This window comes from Populus euphratica, unplaced genomic scaffold (assembly GCF_000495115.2).
Source record: "Populus euphratica unplaced genomic scaffold, PopEup_1.0 scaffold1679.1, whole genome shotgun sequence".
Classification (NCBI taxonomy): Eukaryota; Viridiplantae; Streptophyta; class Magnoliopsida; order Malpighiales; family Salicaceae; genus Populus; species Populus euphratica.
The window spans coordinates 1-19,095 of record NW_011501481.1 but is presented as its reverse complement, the minus strand read 5'-3'; the positions used below and the strand labels follow the sequence as shown (position 1 = coordinate 19,095).

At 28.8% G+C, this 19,095-nt stretch overlaps 2 protein-coding genes across 2 annotated transcripts; both read left to right on the top strand.

Moving 5' to 3' along the window:
- Positions 1-2,176: 2,176 nt before the first annotated feature.
- LOC105117954 (CSC1-like protein ERD4) lies at positions 2,177-6,728 on the top strand. Its single transcript, XM_011015780.1, has 6 exons — positions 2,177-2,462; positions 3,327-3,472; positions 3,555-3,830; positions 4,190-5,034; positions 5,339-5,594; positions 6,087-6,728. The coding sequence occupies exons 1-6, from the start codon at positions 2,192-2,194 to the stop codon at positions 6,465-6,467; spliced, it is 2,175 nt and encodes a 724-aa protein (XP_011014082.1). The 5' UTR covers positions 2,177-2,191; the 3' UTR covers positions 6,468-6,728.
- Positions 6,729-7,943: 1,215 nt separating this feature from the next.
- On the top strand, positions 7,944-16,254 carry LOC105117953 (BAG family molecular chaperone regulator 1-like). The gene is made up of 4 exons (XM_011015779.1): positions 7,944-8,547; positions 9,739-9,995; positions 14,956-15,102; positions 15,955-16,254. The coding sequence occupies exons 1-4, from the start codon at positions 8,307-8,309 to the stop codon at positions 16,090-16,092; spliced, it is 783 nt and encodes a 260-aa protein (XP_011014081.1). The 5' UTR covers positions 7,944-8,306; the 3' UTR covers positions 16,093-16,254.
- The last annotated feature ends 2,841 nt before the right edge of the window (positions 16,255-19,095 follow it).

Genomic DNA, 19,095 nt, shown 5'->3' with positions numbered 1-19,095 from the left:
TACAGTTCAATACTACTTGTCCATTCTATATTTTTTTAAGATTTTTCTTGTTGTTTTGTTTTAATAAATAAAAAATTATATATAAGCTGGAGAGATTTATGAGAAATTTTTATTATTAAATTAAATATGATAAATTAATTAGTCATCTGATAATATTTGATACCGGATATATTAATTACTATAATTAGTCTAAATTCTAAACACTTGTAGTTTTGTTTTTCTCTTTCTTGTTATTGGTAGGAGAGATTCTAATCAAATTGTGATTATGAATAAGTACAGCACAAGACAAGGATAAAAGGAGAGAGAAACACAAAAAAATAATAATTTTAAGGATAACAAAAATATTTTTATTATTTTTTATAATTGTGAACGTGATTTTCTCTTTTTTTATTTTTTTATATATTATAAGTATCGGTAATTCTACTGCAAGCAATATAAAATTTCTTAGATTGATAATTCACATTAACATTTAACATGTTAATATTTATTATTTTTATATAAATTTGATAAAAAATTATATTGTAACAATTTAGCCCAACCTATCATATATTATCTGATTTGAGTTATACTGTCTTTGTAATTTTATTCCAGATGACGCTAGTTTAGTTTTGCGTTTGATGCCTTAAAACATGAATGACAAGTTGATAATAAATACTTTTAATAAGATCAAGTATTAGCCCCTCAACCCCGCTGATATAGGATATTACAATTCATTCCCTTAAAAAATTCAATGACTTTATCAGCATAACCGGACAACTAATGATATCGGTTTTGATATTAAATATAATAGCTCCGCACAACCTATTATATATTATTCATTTTAAATTTTATTATTTTCATGATTTTATTTTTGATAATATAAGCTCATTTTTGAATATAATATTTAAAAACAAAAACAATATATTAATAATCAATATTACTAATAAAATTAACTGCCACTCCCTCAACCATCTACATAGAATATTATACTTATCTTCAAGAGATAATTATACATTAAAAATATTCGATGTCCTGGTATCTCAAATTATCTTTATTTTAAACAGGATACGCTTTCCATCTCTTGTAAGAGACTAAATGAAGGAATAACACCTAGCTATGTAACTGACGCTACAATAAAAATAATTGATTGATGAATTAAAGCTCAAAATAAATAGAAATCATTTAAGGAAAACATAGTTCTATTCCTGCGACATGTTCAGTACAAGCTGTCAAAATTGTTCCTCTGGTCTTATTTTTTATTTGATTTTTATAAATTAAAAAATAATTTTAAATTTTTATTTAAATGGACATATTTAATATTATAATACATGATTTTTTTAAAATATTAAAATATATTAAAATAATGATTTTTAAATTTTTATATTAATATATTAAAATAATAAAAAAATACTTTTTAAAATAAAATATATTTTTAGAATATTTAGAAAGGTGCCCTATTCCTAATTTGTCGCGAATTGGTGCAATAGTTAAGAGTTTTGTTTTATATTTTAGATAATATTAAATATTATATTAGTGATTATTTTTTAAAATTTATTTTTAATCCTATCACATCAAACATTAAAATAGCAGAGACAAATAAAAAAATAATTCTAAACACACGTAAAAATATAGTTTAAAGTTCTGAACCTGAGAGCTAGGATGCAGAAAACATTATCTAAAAATATCACGTCGACGTGGACAGTGCATTTTTAAAAATGCTTAAATAAAAATTTGAATCGTGCGAAATTAAAAATAAAATAAAATAAAGAAAGGTGGCATAAAGCAAGCGGTTAAGAGCTGAAACCTAATTTAGTACTTTCACGTTATGTCTCAATACGAGGAACTCGTAGCGCGCTCTGTGCCTTGATGGTGCTATCCCCGCTTTCTTTTCACACACAGACACCCTCATTTTATTTACGAGGACCGTGAAAATGAAAGCACGGCGACGATGATGATGAAAAAAATACACGAAAGCGCGAAACCCCACAGAACCAAACACCTCGTTAGCCTTCGTCTTTATGGCAGATATTTTGTATTCTCTCAGCTTTGCTTTCGAACCACCCACCAATCAATGCTCTAACATAATTAAATACATTCAACATTTCCTCCCTCAACGGTTACTTGCTTTCATTGCCCTTATCTTAACTGCTACTTTTCCTTTCCTTCCCCCCTTATAATTCCCTTTCCACAATAATTCTGTTCTGAGCGAGTGATGGAATTCTCATCTTTCTTCACGTCTTTAGGGACGTCGTTTTTGATTTTCGTAGTGTTAATGCTTCTGTTTACATGGCTGTCAAGGAAGCCTGGAAACTCCTTCGTGTATTTCCCCAACCGGATCTTGAAAGGTCTGGATCCCTGGGATGGCGGGTCGAGATCCCGCAACCCGTTTGCTTGGATCCGGGAAGCCCTCTCTTCCAGCGAGCAGGACGTTATAAACATGTCCGGTGTAGACGCTGCTGTCTACTTTGTCTTCTTGAGCACAGGTATTTGATTAATTAAACTCTCTTTCTCCGAGTCTCTCTCTCTCTTGTAAAAAACTAATACAAAGAATCGCTTCGATTGTAATGTTGTGACTAATTTATCAAGTTGTTGGAATCATACCATTTGCGGGTTTCTTTCTTGCTTTGAGTCCTTGAATTGTGCCCATTTTTTGTGGTAGTTCTGTTCTCTACGAGCGTGTATGTGGTCGTTCTCTGTTCTTTCTTCCACTTAAATTAATTTCTCGAGGCGAAGGGATGGTTGCCTTCCAAAACTTGATACTGTAACCTTTTCATTTTTCTCTGTTTCCGATTTCCTTTTTAATTTACTTTAGTTTGCTCAGAACAAAGTTTTGTTTACATGGTGCTTTGCAACTAAGGGTATGTTTGTTGCCTGTAACTTACTTTTTGAAAAATTATTTTTTAAAATTTTTTATATTTATTTAGTATTGAAAAGTTAATCAACAAAAAATATTTTTTAACTAAAAAAATTAATTTAATTTTTAAAAAAGTATTTTAAAAAAAAATTTAAGTAAAAAAATTTAGAAATATTATATTATTAGCTAATTATTTGTTTCCGATTTCCTTTTTAATTTACTTTAGTTTGCTCAGAACAAAGTTTTGTTTACATGGTGGCTTGCAACTAAAAAAAGTGCAAATCTAAAATAATTGGGTTTGACAATGACTTCTCTTATTGGTCGTGCTTGAATTACTGACAAGCACCATACATCACAGGATTAAGCAAATCCATCTGTGTACATTTCTTCATGATTTCGGACAGCTCTCACTTCCATTCCGTGTATTATTTCTCAGACAACTGCTCTCCTCACGTTGTTTATTTTTACTCTCTTTTTTGGCTCTGTATGACAGCGGTGGCAATATTGGTTTTGTCTGGCCTTGTTCTGCTGCCGGTACTTCTGCCTGTTGCTGCCACCGACGACAATGTGAAAATACAAAAAGCTAAAGGCAATCAGACTTTTAGTGACGTTGACAAGTTATTAATGGGAAATGTTAAGGTACCTCCACAACTCCTCTTTCTTTGTTTTTTTTTTTTTTTTTGCTTGAACTGACTTGCTCCATGGAAAAAAATGTCTGCAGGGGGGGAGTCCAAGGCTGTGGGCATTCTTGATTGCTACCTATTGGGTTTCTCTTGTTACCTATTTCTTGTTATGGAAGGCGTACGTGCATGTTTCTGGGCTGAGAGCAAATGCTCTAATGTCTCCTGAAGTGAAACCAGAGCAATTCGCTGTTCTTGTCAGAGACATACCTCCTGTCCCTGAGGGCCAAACTAGAAAGGAACAGGTTGATTCATATTTTAAATCCATCTATCCTGAGACATTTTATAGATCAATGGTGGTGACAAACAACAAAGAGGTATTTTTTTATTTTAAATTAGTTTCTTCCTTCCATGCTCTTGCCACTTACCCTGATGTTTTGGATTCTAGGCCCTAAATTGCTTCTGTAATTTGAGTCAACCCACGTTTTTCAGTTTCCAATTCCTTTGAGCTTTCAGAATTTATTATAAAGAAAAGATAAAAAAGAAGGAATTTAGTGCTAGTAATATAATGATTCCATATCAAGCATATTTGAGGTTATCGTATATATTATTCCATATCAAGGAATTTATGATCCTTGACCAATGTCAACTGTGAGTTTTCTTTTTCTGTGTTGTGCTGCATACTGTATGAGCTCTGCTGATTTTGAGCCTCCTCTTTTTTCTAAAACTCTTCTAGGTTAACAAGATTTATAAAGAGTTGGAAGGATACAAGAAGAAGCTTGCACATGCAGAAGCTGTATACGATGAATCCAAAAAAACAGGCAAACCAGAAGGATTGAGACCAAGCATCAGAACTGGCCCCCTTGGTATTGTTGGTAGAAAGGTAGATAGCATAGAGCACTACAATGAGAAGATTAAAGAGCTCATCCCAAAGTTGGAAGCTGAACAGAAAGTCACTCTCCGGGAGAATCAACAAGCTTGTGCTTTTGCCTTCTTCACCAATACGGTGACTGCAGCTTCTGCCGCCCAGAGTCTCCATGCCCAAATGGTTGACACCTGGACTGTCATGGAAGCCCCTGAACCACGTCAAATAATATGGTCTAATCTTAAAATTAAGTTCTTTCAAAGGATAATCCGGCAGTATGTTGTTTGTTTTATTGTGGCTCTGACCATATTGTTTTATATGATACCAATCGGGTTCATTTCCGCATTAACAACCCTGGATAATCTGAAGAAACTTCTCCCATTTTTAAAGCCAATTGTGAATATTGTCGCCGTTAAGACGGTGCTGGAAGCATACCTTCCTCAGATTGCACTCATTGTGTTTTTGGCACTGTTGCCCAAGTTACTTTTGGCTCTCTCAAAGGCTGAGGGAATTCCTTCAGTGGGCCATGCAGTAAGGGCCACTTCTGGAAAATATTTCTATTTTATCATACTGAACGTTTTTATTGGAGTGACACTGGGTGGCACCTTATTCAGCACGTTCAAGAGCATTGAGAAGGAACCAAACTCCATTGTTAGTTTGCTTGCGAGTAGCCTCCCGGGGAATGCAACTTTCTTCCTGACTTTTGTGGCTCTGAAGTAAGCTCACTATATTAACTTATAATTCTTTTCCTTTTAGAAAGCTATGGTTTTAGTCGTCTACCCCTCCAGAAGATGTTGCGCGACAACCAGAGCTGTTTTATTTCGTTCTTCTGTCAAAGAACTCCCCTTGCCACAAGATCTTCTTGTGCTCTGCGAAACCACCTGGACATGAAAAAGAGTTTCTTATGCTAATGTGTTTGCCTTTTCTGTTTCTATTTATTTTGATATAGATACTTGGTCTGGTAATCATTATTCTTTTTGGAATACATTCTTGGACTTTCAACTATTCTGTGGCTCTCAGGTTTTTCGTTGGCTATGGACTTGAGCTGTCTCGTATAGTTCCTCTGATCATTTTTCATCTAAAGAAGAAGTATCTATGCAAGACCGAAGCTGAGTTAAAAGAAGCTTGGTTTCCTGGAGATTTAGGGTATGCAACCCGGATTCCTGGTGACATGCTTGTTATCACAATTGTTCTTTGCTACTCTGTCATAGCCCCTCTGATTATTCCATTTGGAGTGGTGTACTTTGGCCTGGGATGGCTTGTCCTTAGGAACCAGGTAAGGATCTCACACCATTCATAAAAATCATAGAATGTTTTATTTGAATTTTGGAATGGTTAATCTGTTTGACTAGCAGTGTGTGTGTGTGTGTGTGTGTGTGTTTGGAGAATTCATTGCGTGCTTTCTATGGTCATATTCCTTGAACTCCTACAAATTCTGGCAAATAGAAATCAAAATTTCCACAAACCTGTGCTGGCATGAGATGGTTTGCATTCATTCTGATGGGTTAACACTTCAAATTTTGTAGCTAGCTAAAACAACATGTATTGTGTATTGATATGACATACATGTGCTGAATTTCAGATCGATCTGTATGACTGCAAAGCGTGTGTTCACTTTATATTTTCATTTCATTTTGACGTGCTGCAAGTTTTGGCAAAGTTAGTATTTTCACAAAACATGCGATTTAACTCTTCCAGTTTTGCAGCTAAACATGCACTCATCATGGTGCTGATCAATATTAATTGCAAATGTGGTTAAATTTAACAGGCACTCAAAGTATATGCTCCATCCTTTGAGACCTATGGCAGGATGTGGCCCCACATCCATACAAGATTCATAGCTGCTCTGGTGCTATACCAAGTTACAATGTTCGGTTATTTTGGGGTGAAGAAATTCTCCTTCAGAAGTCTCTTACTAATTCCACTGCCGATACTTTCCTTGCTGTTCGCCAATGTCTGTCGGAAGAAATTCTATCGATCTTTCTCTGACACAGCCCTTGAAGTTGCTTGCCGTGAATTGAAGGAAATTCCTAACATGGAACGCATCTACGGATCTTTTATCCCACCAAACTTGAGCTCTGAAAAGGCCGATGATGACCACTTCGAAGATTGCTTATCACAAGTTTCAAGAGCCGGATCGTTTGCATGATATTACTCTGTTGGTAGCTTGCTTATTGCTCGGTGAAGTCTTGTAGTACCTTTAGCTTCTAAAACTTGACCGTTTGTTGATTTGTGGATATCACGTCATGGAATTACTTGTAAACATGGTGTGTATTTCGTGGATTTTACTCGAGAGTTGAAGCTTTTAGGTTGCAGATTGCTTTCAAAACTTCAAAATGAACCGAAACCCGCGTTCAAGCAGTCGTTGTATTTCAACTAGTATTTGATTACGTGCTGATGCATTATTGACTAATTGTATACCGGAAATTATTAATTGTTTTTTACACTGAATTGTATTAAAATAATATTTTTTTTATTTTTTAAAAAATTATTTTTAAGATCCATGTATTAAAACGATTCAAAATATATAAAAAAAATTAATTTTTAATAAAAAATATTAATTCTTAAAAACAGGAATACAACTGTGTTTTCAAACGCTCAGTTTCAATTTGTAACATAATTTTAAATTTCTAAAAACACTATTTAAGTTTCAGCTTTTCACGTAATTTTAAATTTCATTAAATTTTAACTTTTTGTTGTTGTTTTTAAATTGTTTTAATATATAGTGTTAAAAATATATTTTTTTAAAAAGAATTTTATTTTAACAAAAAAAGAAATATTTTAAAAAATAATCATATTTTGTTATAAAAATTATAAGAAATATTAGTTAAATATTTTTTTTATAGGTACAAGATTTATTGCTATTAAATAGAATAATAACAATACAAGGGATAACATACCACAAGATTATTATGATAATATAATCAAATCACTAAATAATTAATTTTATATGAATAATTAAGATTGTATACTTCACTACTCAAAGATATGTGTCTAGTTTTACCACAATTGTTTGATTTTGAAATGAGATTTGAACCTATAAAGATTTTTTTTTTCAATTTGGTTTTGTTTTTTTGGATGGCTTTTAGGGTTTTTGGCTTAATAAATTGGTTATAAGTGGTTTTAATATTATTTATTATGAGTTTTTAGATGAAAATGGGCTGAAATAGATTTTTAGATTAAATAAAACTCCTCGCTACTTTGGGGCTGAATTCTATTAAATAGACAAGTGTGCCGTAATAGATGATGTGTTAACTGTTTTTTTAAAAAAACATAATACAAGGGCATATAATAAATTGTTAACCCCCTTAAAAACTTTGGACCGATACTTGATCTTGCAAAAACTGGACTATAATTGATTTGGAGAGAAAAATGCAACCCTATTTTTTGAAAGAGAAGAGACAACCTCGTCGGTGTTCATTTTAATTAAATGGTGTTTTTGAGTTTAATAATATCGTTTTTTATTTAAAAATATATTAAAATAATATACTTTTTATTTTTTAAATATTAATAATTTAAAATATATAAAAAATTATTAAATTTTAACCGATGTTTATTTAAATCGTAATTCCAAAACAGCCCTCAAGGTGTCTATTTCGTTGAGTAACATGTTCTTTTATAGAAAAATGGATGAGAGAAACTAGTTGAGAGACTTCTAAAACATCTGGGAGTAATTGATAGATGCTTTTGCTTTAGAACTCAATTTAGAATTGAATAATATATTAGGGGTTAATTTCAGGTTTTCCTCGCGGAAAGAAAAATCCGGGGAAAAAAAAGCGCTTTTAAAAACCCCACACCGCCACCGCCACCGCCACAGCCCCTCGATCCCGGCATTCCACCCTGTATAAATTGAAGGTGTCGGTAAATAAAAACCAGCAGTGCCCCATTCCTTCCATCTCTTAAAAGACGAAGGATACAAGTCCTTTCATGCTTTCTCGGTAAAAGCTTGAAAGATATGAGGTGAGATCACGCAGGATGATATACATATATGGTGAAGACAAGATCGCATCTGTGTGCTAAAATGAGCTCGAGCTCGACAACGACTGCAATGTCAACGTCGTGTAGAGATCATGAGGATGAGATTGAATGGGAGATGAGACCAGGAGGCATGCTGGTGCAGAAAAGAAATGAAAAGGATGATGGTGTTCCTCCTCCTTTAAATGTTCGCCTTCGAGTTCTATATGGTGTTCTTCGGTACGAGATCTCCGTCAACTCTCAGGCGACGTTCGGTAAGTGCGCGCGCGCGCGCGCGGTGTGTTGCAACTATATATAAAGATAGATATAATTTTAATTTTTTTTAAAAAAATATTTTTAAATTAGAAAAATAATTGAGTTTTTAAATGTTGATGGATTAAATATAATTTTTATACATTAACTAAATATATCTAATATTTCATATTACAAATGTTTTTAATAATTATCCTCCAATGTTTTTAATAAAACAAAATCTAAGATCGAGTATTTTTTTCTCTATAACAATATTCTTGAGTAAATTTATACATCAATTATAACTAAGTTATTTCTTGAATATTTTTAAATAATCTACGTTAATCTAATATAATCTGAAATATTTAATCACTTAAATATATTAACTTATACATATATTTTTTCCATACACTTTCTGATTTTTAACATCTATTAAACTCTTAATAAAACCTAATTTTAATACTTTCTAGGTTTCAAAACTAATTCCTTTTAATAAAACTAATTTTAACGCCATGATTGATAATATATATATATATATATATTCATTAATTAATCTAGTCAATTTTAAGTTAAAAAAAAAATAAAAATCCCAAAACATGAACATGAACATTACAAAAAATTAAATCCAAATATAATATTTTCTAAATAAATAATTAATAAATCAAATGGTTTTGTCAAAAATTTTGATTTAATCAAGAGTTTAAATTTTAGTTTTTAACATTGATTCTAATTTACAATACCTTGTTTTGTATATGAAAAGGCTATTTTAGATATTTTTGCAAAACATACTTCTATTTAACCATTCTTATCGTAGCTTATTTGTAAAATAAAAAACTTCTAAATTATGGTATAAAATTAAAAATCATTTGTATATGTCATGTCAAACTAAACAGAATATATCATATCCTAAATTGTGTTTGGTTAATGTCTTGAGATAGAATAAACATATACAAAAAAAAAATATAAACATGTTTTGTTAAAGAGATAAGAACAAAGATATAAAATAAATATGTCTCTTAAACAATTTTTAAATAAATTTTTATATTTAATAAGAACATAAAACATATCCCTATTAGCTTCATTTCTTATGTCTTGAAATAGTAATCAAATCTAACCTCATTAATGCTTTACTATAATAAGGCATTAAATAATGAAAATGATCGTAAGGAGAAAGTAAAACTAATTGTCAACTTAACTTTGGATAATGGATGCAGGAGAGGTAAAGAAGGTTTTGACAGGTAAGATAGGGTTACAAATAGGTGACCAAAAAATAATTTACAAAGAAAAAGAGAAGGGAAATGGCGAGTACTTAGATAAATGTGGTGTCAAAGATCGATCAAAACTCATATTGATGGAGGATCCATCAAGCATTGAGAGGAGATACATTGAGATGCGTAAAAATGCTCGTATTCAAACTGCATATCAGGTCATTTCTAACGTGTCCATGGAGGTTGATAAACTTGTAGAGCAAGTAAGTGTTTAAGCTTAAATTATACTCATTTGATTAATCCTTCTGTTTTCGCTACAATATAAGCTTTTCTTATATATATAATCCATTTTAAAGTTAATAGGTTGTTATCATGCATTATAAAATTTTCTTTTACTACTCTATAAACATAATTCAGCACATAAAAGGTATCAAAGCTTGATTAAAAAGTTTGCGATGAAAATGGTTTGTCATTGTATACTTCATAGTATTGGCACATCATGTTTTCTAAAGTTAGGTATTTTATTGTTCTCGAGTAGTGTTCCTCACTAAACATCATCATCATTATTTTTTTGATATTTATTATTAGTTTACCTTTGGATTTTATTTTTTTATTAGCATGTTATAGTTTTGTTCTTCCTTGTAATCCTTTCATTTATGTCTAGATTATTTAGGTTATCTTCTTGATCAAGATCTTTAAATGGTACTTTTTCAATGCATCTAGATTTGTTTGATCAAGATAGTATCCGAGATTTCAACAAGAAAGAGTATCAAATTTCCTTAAATGAACAACATCTTCAATATTGGAACACTACTAAATAATCAAAGAAAAACATATATCAAATAAGAACTATGGATGAATTATTCAATAGAAACTATTGAGCAAGCTTTACCTATTAATCTTCAAGTTCAAATTGTTGATCAAATACAACCTAGTCAGATAAATAAATTTAAAATAAGATATAATTGTTTTCCACATAGGTCTAGTTTTAATTATTGTCAAATCACCTCATCGTCTTATATTAGAGTCCCTCATACTAGTGTATTTAAGAGATGCTAGATTTACAATTTTTGTGAATTCATTACTTGTAATCTTTTAGTCAAATCTTATCAATGGTCCAATATACTTGAATTGTTATCCTAGTTTCACTATTTCATTATTCAATCTAGATATAACAAAACTCTTAAATTTAAATATCAAGACTTCAACATGCATGCTTCTAGATTCTAGTAATATAGATTTAGTCTATATATTATATTATAAAGTTATAGTTACCAACATAGCTTTCAAAGCTTTTAAAAAATCACCCAAAAATAAAACTCTTGTTATCAAAACTAATCCTCAAAATTCAAATATCCAGGTTCCTAAACTTTTATGGTAGAATCAAATCACGTGTCTTGATAATTAGAGATTACCTCAAGTCAGTATTTCAAGATTATCACCATCTAGAAATAATTTGGTACAAATTATAGAAAATCAGTTAGGAAATGTCAAAATTATTTTTCAATCAGCTAAACACAATCCGTTTAAGATTATAAATTGAAGTTCTAGAAAACTAATAAGTAATATTCCTTCTATTCAAAAACTTTAAACTCTCAAGGAATGGATCTTAGTAGAACTATTCATAAACCGTATTATTAAACTAGTGAAACAAGTTTTTCTTATATTATTGAAATTTAAGAGAAATTAGATTGTTCAACTAAGCCACTAATACATAATGAGTACATAAATCAATTAAGTGTCATTCAAGAAGAATTTCAAATTAATAAATAAAAATTAAGAATTGATTTCCATTCAACGCAAATTATTAAATTAAGAAATCAATTCTTGAAAACTTATAATCAAGAACAAAGAAATCAAATTGAAATATGATGTTATAAAAATCTCAATGGGATGAATACTTGTATCCTATTATTTACATGTTTAAAAACATATAAATATCAACAAAAACAAATAAATGCTCAAGCCACTTCTTAACCATTTTTAAACAAATCTGACATGCAACCACTAATAATCAAACTAACTATGTTCATCCTTATTTTAGAGAAATCAAGATAAACTTTTATTAAAATGAAATTGTAGCAACCCCTTTCAAACCAACCACTGCAGATGTCAATACTCCTATTTCACACAAAGTTATGAATTTCACTCAGTCACAAAACAACTATACCAATTGAATTCCATACCATAGATAAAAAAAAAAAAAGTAGTAGTATATAGAGATGAATGTCTTTATAGTCTCTTTTTCCTTATCGAGGGAGGAGTTACCTAACTATCATCTTCTACCATTTCAAAGCCATTTTTCATGCCTCATCAAATACTAAAATATCAAATTATTAAACTATCCTTATTATATGATCTTATTGAAATGATCGCTTAAAAACTCGAAGCATTAAATATAAAAATTCCTTCAAAATCATAAATAAAAACTCATCAAAATAAATATCCATCATAAACAAAGATGGAAACACACAAAGTGAGATTGAAGATCTTGCTGAGAAGTTCCAATTAGATTTAGTAATTAATAAGATTAGAAATCTCAAGCATAATCAATATAAAAAAAAAACCAAGGTCAAATATTACTATAACATACCAACACGTTTTAATGTCTATATTGAATATCTGCCATGTCAAACTCAAGCTCATTATGATGGTAAAAACATAAATAAATGGAACATAGATGGATATAACGAACATAATATCACAAATAAACTTCAAATCATGACCATAACTACCACAACATACAAATTTAAAAATCAAATAGACAAAATATAGATCAAGTGTTAGTCTCAAGATTTACTAGCCAACTGAAATGATGGTGGGATCATTATCTCACCTAAAATGATAAAAGACTTATATTAAGTGATGTCAAAGTAAGAAATAAAAATACCTTAACACCTGTCATTGTAGAAAATGCAATCTCAATCTTAATATTTTCCATTACCAAACATTTATTGGTAACCAATAATAATTTTAAGAAAGCTCATCTAAAATCCTTTTGAATTTAAATGTCTTAAATTTTAAAATTTTAGATGGTATGAGGAGATGTTTCTTTCAGATGTTTTCATTATAAAACATTGGCAGGAAAGAAATATTTTAATCTGGACTTTTAAATTTGTACTTCATGAAAGTATAAAAGAGTTAGGTTCATTTTATTCTGAATATGGTTATGAAACCCTTATTCCTCCCTCGAGAAAACATAAAATATATTAGGAAGCAAAAATTAAAAGTAATACGTTGTAAAAAACCTCTAAACAAGAAAATATGATCAAATAAGCCATATAAAAAAATACGTTGTAAAAAACCTCTAAACAAGAAACTATGATCAAATAAGCCATATAAAAAAAATAAAAAACCACAACTTCAAAACAACCAACTTTTTATAAGTGTGGTCAAGTAGGACATTATAAACATAAATGAAAAATGGAAAAAAATATTTAAGAATTAGAGATAAAATAAAAATTCAGCTCCTCAACCTTTATAACCTTGAAACACAAACTGATATAAAAGAATACTATAATGATAAATTTATAATCATCCAAAATAATGAAACCCAACTGAATCTAATAATGAATAAGAAAATATTGAAGCAATTAACTATAGCCTAACAGTGTACACATGCTCCTATAAACAAATTAATGTAATAACTCAATAAAAATACTTAATATTAGATATCATTGATAAAATTGAAGACCCTGAAATTAAGAGAGTTTCTCTTAAAATTAAGGAATAAAAATTAAGCTTATAAAATATAAACTTTTATTTATGAAAAATATTACAATATAAGCGAAGTGGGCATAATAAATATAATACTCAGTTGGGATTTACTATGCTTTGGCATTACAAGATACATCTATTTATAATCAAATCTTGAAGAAAATAACTTTAAGGATGATGCAAAAGATGCCTTGTTGAGACATTACTCTTGATATGTATATGGAGGTGCATTTTAGTGGATAATGATGTCACTGGTGATGTTTTGAGATTGATAATGTTAGAGATGATATTGTTGGTCTTTTTAGCTGGTAAATGGATGAAGATGTAATATATATATATTATAGAGTCGACTCATAATATTTAGGTCATAATATGGATCTTCATTAACGAATTCTTATTCGTTGGAACTTGATATTTGGAAAAGAAATTCCTGGAGCTTCTTTTTGTATTCTGATTTTGAACTTGATAATGCTAGGTCAGCTTGAATTCTATTTTTGAAAGTGAGAATGTAAATTTTCCTTTTTAAAATGTAGTTGATAGAGATGAGTGTTGCTATGAAGCTTTATAAGATTGTAGAAAAAAAAAGTGCCCAAGTCTCAATATTAGAGGCATTGATTTCAATAATGAGAGAAGCTCTTTGATCAAGAATTCCTAAACAAAGAAGATTTCTAACATGATTTTTGAGAGTTTTGACAATTTCAATCATTTAAAAATTTTAGGAAAGGACTTTTTGGAGTCTTTTGTATGGGTTGACATATAGTTTTAAGAATTAGGAAAGAATCTGAAACATAATTGAGGTATCCCAAAAAGCTTTGAAGTTGAGTTTTATCTTTGATTTTTATAGGGAATTTATCGGAAAATTCAATTGCTTTGCTACTTGTAGTTATTGATCCTTGATAAATGTTTTATCTTAAAAATCTTATATTTATTTGACATAAGTTGATTTTTTAGGTTGAAACAACAAGTCCATTTTATTTGATAATATTGAGAAACTTTTGTGGATGGTTAAAATCTTTTGTGATTGATTTTGAAAATAGAAGGGCATCATATATGTGTACAATTGTGAATTTTGAATATGGATTGAATATATATCATTCATGATTTTTTTTTAAATTTTAGAAAGGTATTTTTTAGTCCGAATGATGTTGCGTTTCATTCATAATGTCCAAAAGAGACTATAAAAACTATTTTTTAATGATTTTTCTCATCAATTTGAACTTGCCAAAAACTTAATTTCATGTCAAAATTTGAAAATACGAATGCACAATGTAGCCTTTTAATTAGGTATATTTTATTGGGTATAAGCTAATTTATCTATTTAAGAACCTTTTTGAGTGATTTATAGTAGAAATTGCTCCTCATTCAATTTATATTTTATTTTGAACATAAAAAGCAACATAAAACTAGGATGATTTGCTTAATTTTATAAGACACTTATTGAGAAGTTTGTTTATGTATGTCTTACAATATTTAAGTAATTCCTAATTATATTTTTCTTATGTGTAGGTTTTTGCGATTGAAAAATCTATATTAAATGGAGTTAAGGTACCAGAAATTCAAATCATGACATTAATTGAGATGTTAATGAGACAAGCAATTAAGCTTGATAACATTTCTGCAGAAGAAAATGTTTCTACTCAAAAATATTTACAGGTATCTTTCATGCTCTTGGCTTTTACATTATGAAAGGGTTAGTGTTAATTTCTTTGCTTTCTCTTTCTAATTTAATTATTGTAGTCAATATACTTCCAGTTCAAGTGATTATGGCATTTTAACAAGTTGTTTTGAGTTAATTTTGTATTGTAATTAATTCAATTATAATGTTTAATTTGAATTCAATTGATAAATAAGTTGAATTTATATGTTTGAAAGAAATTTTTTATAACTAAATTCAATTCATTTTGGTTTTCTATATTACTCTTATCACCTTCACTTTATTCAAATTCTCCTTCATTACCATCACCACAAATAACCAAAAAAAAATCAAATTCAAAAACTTTTTCTTAAGATCTTTTTTTCTCAACGCTACACAAACTATAAAATTGAAGATAAATAATATGACTTATGATGGGATGAGAAGACAAGAAAATAGTGTTTTGGCTATGATGTAGTTGAGGTTTTAATGGCGGTGAATATGTACTTGATAAAAAGGTAGAAACTCATAAAAAAAAGATAGGTAGATCAATATTTTAAATAAATTAGTTTTAATAATAATTTTTATTTTTTAGTGTAGTAAATTAGATGGGCTTACATTTTATTTATTTTATTACAATTTTTAAAGCTTGAATTCTACTTGAAATTCAATTCTCGACACTCAAAATAATTTCAAACATGAGAATTTATTAATACCTTTTGAACTTTTGTTTTCAATAAATAAACACATTTTTGAATTTTTATTATTAGAAAAAGAAAACTTAAAATAAAAGGGGAAAGAAGTTTTCTATCATGAAAAAAGAAAGAAAGAATGTTATACTCTTGACAATAGTATGTTCAATTTATACAGAGAGTAAGAGGGTGCAATGGTGTGTTGAAACACTAGACGTGCTAAAGATATCAAATCCACTAATAAAACTTGTTGTTGTCGCAGCCAAATGGGAGACATTTGATCCTCCTCCCACCACATCCCGATGGGAATTTTTTTAATTGATTTTTTCATCACCGTTCTTGTTCTACTTGTGATGTATCTATTGTGGACTTGACTGGCCCAATATTGTATGGTCATTGTCATTCTTGTATTTACAGATATTGAAACACTGCAATTACATGACTGTGTTATTTAAATAAAACATTTAAACTTCAGCTTAATAGAGATCGAATTATTTGAGCTACTCCTCTTTGTAGCACAGTTAACACACTAGTTTTGTTTTTTGCTTCTTCTTTTTTTTTTTGCAATAAGTAATATATTAATAAATTTTTAATGTGAAAAATCTATAGAATAAATAATAAATAACTTTTATAAAGTGGTTTTGTAGATTTTAGAACAATATTAGAGATATATTTGGATGTTGTCCGAAGATTAAAAACGATAAGATAAAACAATATTGAGATAGTGAAATAATGAGAAAATTATTTAGCGAAAAACAATTGGATAATTACAAGATGATAAAAGAAAACATAAACAAAAAATAAGTATATATATCTATAGAATATTTACTTGTATGATTTTAGAACAAGGGAAAAATAGAAATGAAAGTTGTTGTCCATGAATGTAACATTTATCATTGAGGCTAGATTTATGGTTAACAAATGCAAATGGTTTCGGTGCGTCTTGTCTCCAAGAATTTCAACAATAGTACCTTGAAATAATAGTCTGGTATGAACTATAAAACTTACTTATCTTTTCTTTGTCTGTAACAACCAAACCTAAAACAAGTTGAATTAAAGCACGTAGGCAAAAAAAGCATAAATTTTATATATTTTTTTATTTTAAATCTCTTTATTACTGTTAAGAAAGACTTTCCTCTATTATCATTTATACAAGAGGCTAGAAATGTAGAGTTGGTTTAAGATTAATTATAATTAATTTTTAATAAGATACAAAGAAATTGATCAATTAATTTCGCATTCACCCTTTATAGTTTTGAATGGTCTGTGTATAAGTACTAGGTCAAAAATATTTTTTCAACATTTCTTAATATAAATAAAAATTAACTGACCAATATATAAAGACACAAGGAATTACTGATAAAATTAATTGGAAGACCACTATATTAGGATAGGTAGCTTTAAATATTTTCTAGTGAAATACAATTGAATTTACTTAGTAAAATAGTGAATGTGATGTCTTTCAATCTTTTATACACCAAGACAATAATATTCAAATAGTTATTTTCCTATAATTTTATTTAATTTTCACTATTGTATTTATTTTAATCTTAAACAACACTTGATTTCATGAGTATTTTAAATAATTAAATCCTTTGAAACTCTTAAAGCAATATTTCAATGGATAATGCTATTTGAGAAAACAATTCACCAAAAGATGCCCCGCGTTCTCCATTTTAGCACTTTTTATTACTTATATTTGTTTTATTAAGTTTATTTCTAACTTCATTAATGTAATGTTAAAACATTTCAAGAGTTGTATCTTTATATTTTAGCAACCACGTATAACAATATCTCATGTAATCATCTATAAAAATAATATAATACATTTTCTATCTCTAGTTTGTACAAGTTTGAAAATCATTGATATCAAAGTGAATTAAATAAAAAGGTTTGCTACTTCTTTTAATTGTTTGATAAAAATATTTTTTTGTGAATTTTGATTCTACACAAACTTCACACTTGTGATTTTTTTAGAAAAAAATAATTGATGGTAAAAATCCAAGATTCATTCATCTTTGCATAGAATTATAATTCACATGTTCCAAATTATCATGTCATGTATCATAAACTCAAGAAAGTAAGAAGAATAAGCATTTTTATGATTATTGTTTTTATATTAGGCTACGATGTTCATTATATTTATTTTGGTGGTTTTCTCTTTATAACAAACATATGCTATTTTTGAGAAAATTTATTACTCTAAAGAACAATTTTAAACCTATTTTTTTCTCAATGATAAGTCCAATACTAAGTTCTTCCTAATGTCAACAATTTGAAACACGTTGTTAAGGTAAAAGCTTTCATGAAATCATCTTTAGAATAACCTTTTTGGTCGTTGATACTTTCTAGGTTGACTAGTTTTCATATAAAAATATTCACCATCTATTTATTTATAAGTGAGAATCACTATCTTCTTATGCATAAATATGTTTTGTGTCATTACTACCAATTCACCACCTCTCATGGTTGTTGATCAAGTTGATGTTCAAGACAACCACAAATAAGCTTATTTTTTATACTTTATTCTAAAGGTTTTTAATCTTAGTGACATGAGCTTGAGCAGTTCTCTTTTTTTATAACTGTCTTGTTTAGTTTTTTTTTAATATTTAGCTTGGTTTTTATTTTGTTGCATATAAAACATTTGACATTAAATTTTTTAGCATCGTTACAAAAATTTTTTGCTGGTTTTTATAATAGAACTTTGCTACTTGTTCAATCACATTTGACCCAAAGGCCATTAAGAAAAAGTTGAATTTTCTTATGGACAAGTTATCATCCTTTCCCACCTTAACCCTTATTTTCCTCTGTTTGTGCTTAAGGTGATTTTTAAAGTATTTTCAATGCAGTAGAAATCTTTTAATAATAATAGTCACTTGAAAATATTTATTCAGAGCATCATTTCAACATAAATATTATGCAAAATGGGTTAAAATTCTTAAACTTACCTCTTATAATTTTGAAATTAAGCATCTTGAAATAATGAAATTTATCGATTATGAGTTTTTTTATACTATTTTTTCAACTTTATACTTCTGATTCAAAGCTTTTCATAATGTTTTTTCACTATTAAAAAATTATATATATCATACAGCATATTATCTAATCCATTCATGATGTAACTTTTGCACATAAAATTAATGTATTAATGCATTAACAACTACTATGACAATGAATTCTTTAACTAATAACTTAGGTGCAAATTCAGTTAAAAAAATTATCAAATTTAAAGTGGTTGGATAAAATATATTTTGTTTTCAACTTGTAAAGTTTAAAAATCATTACACATTTCAAGTCTCTGACCATGGACCATAAAAAAGG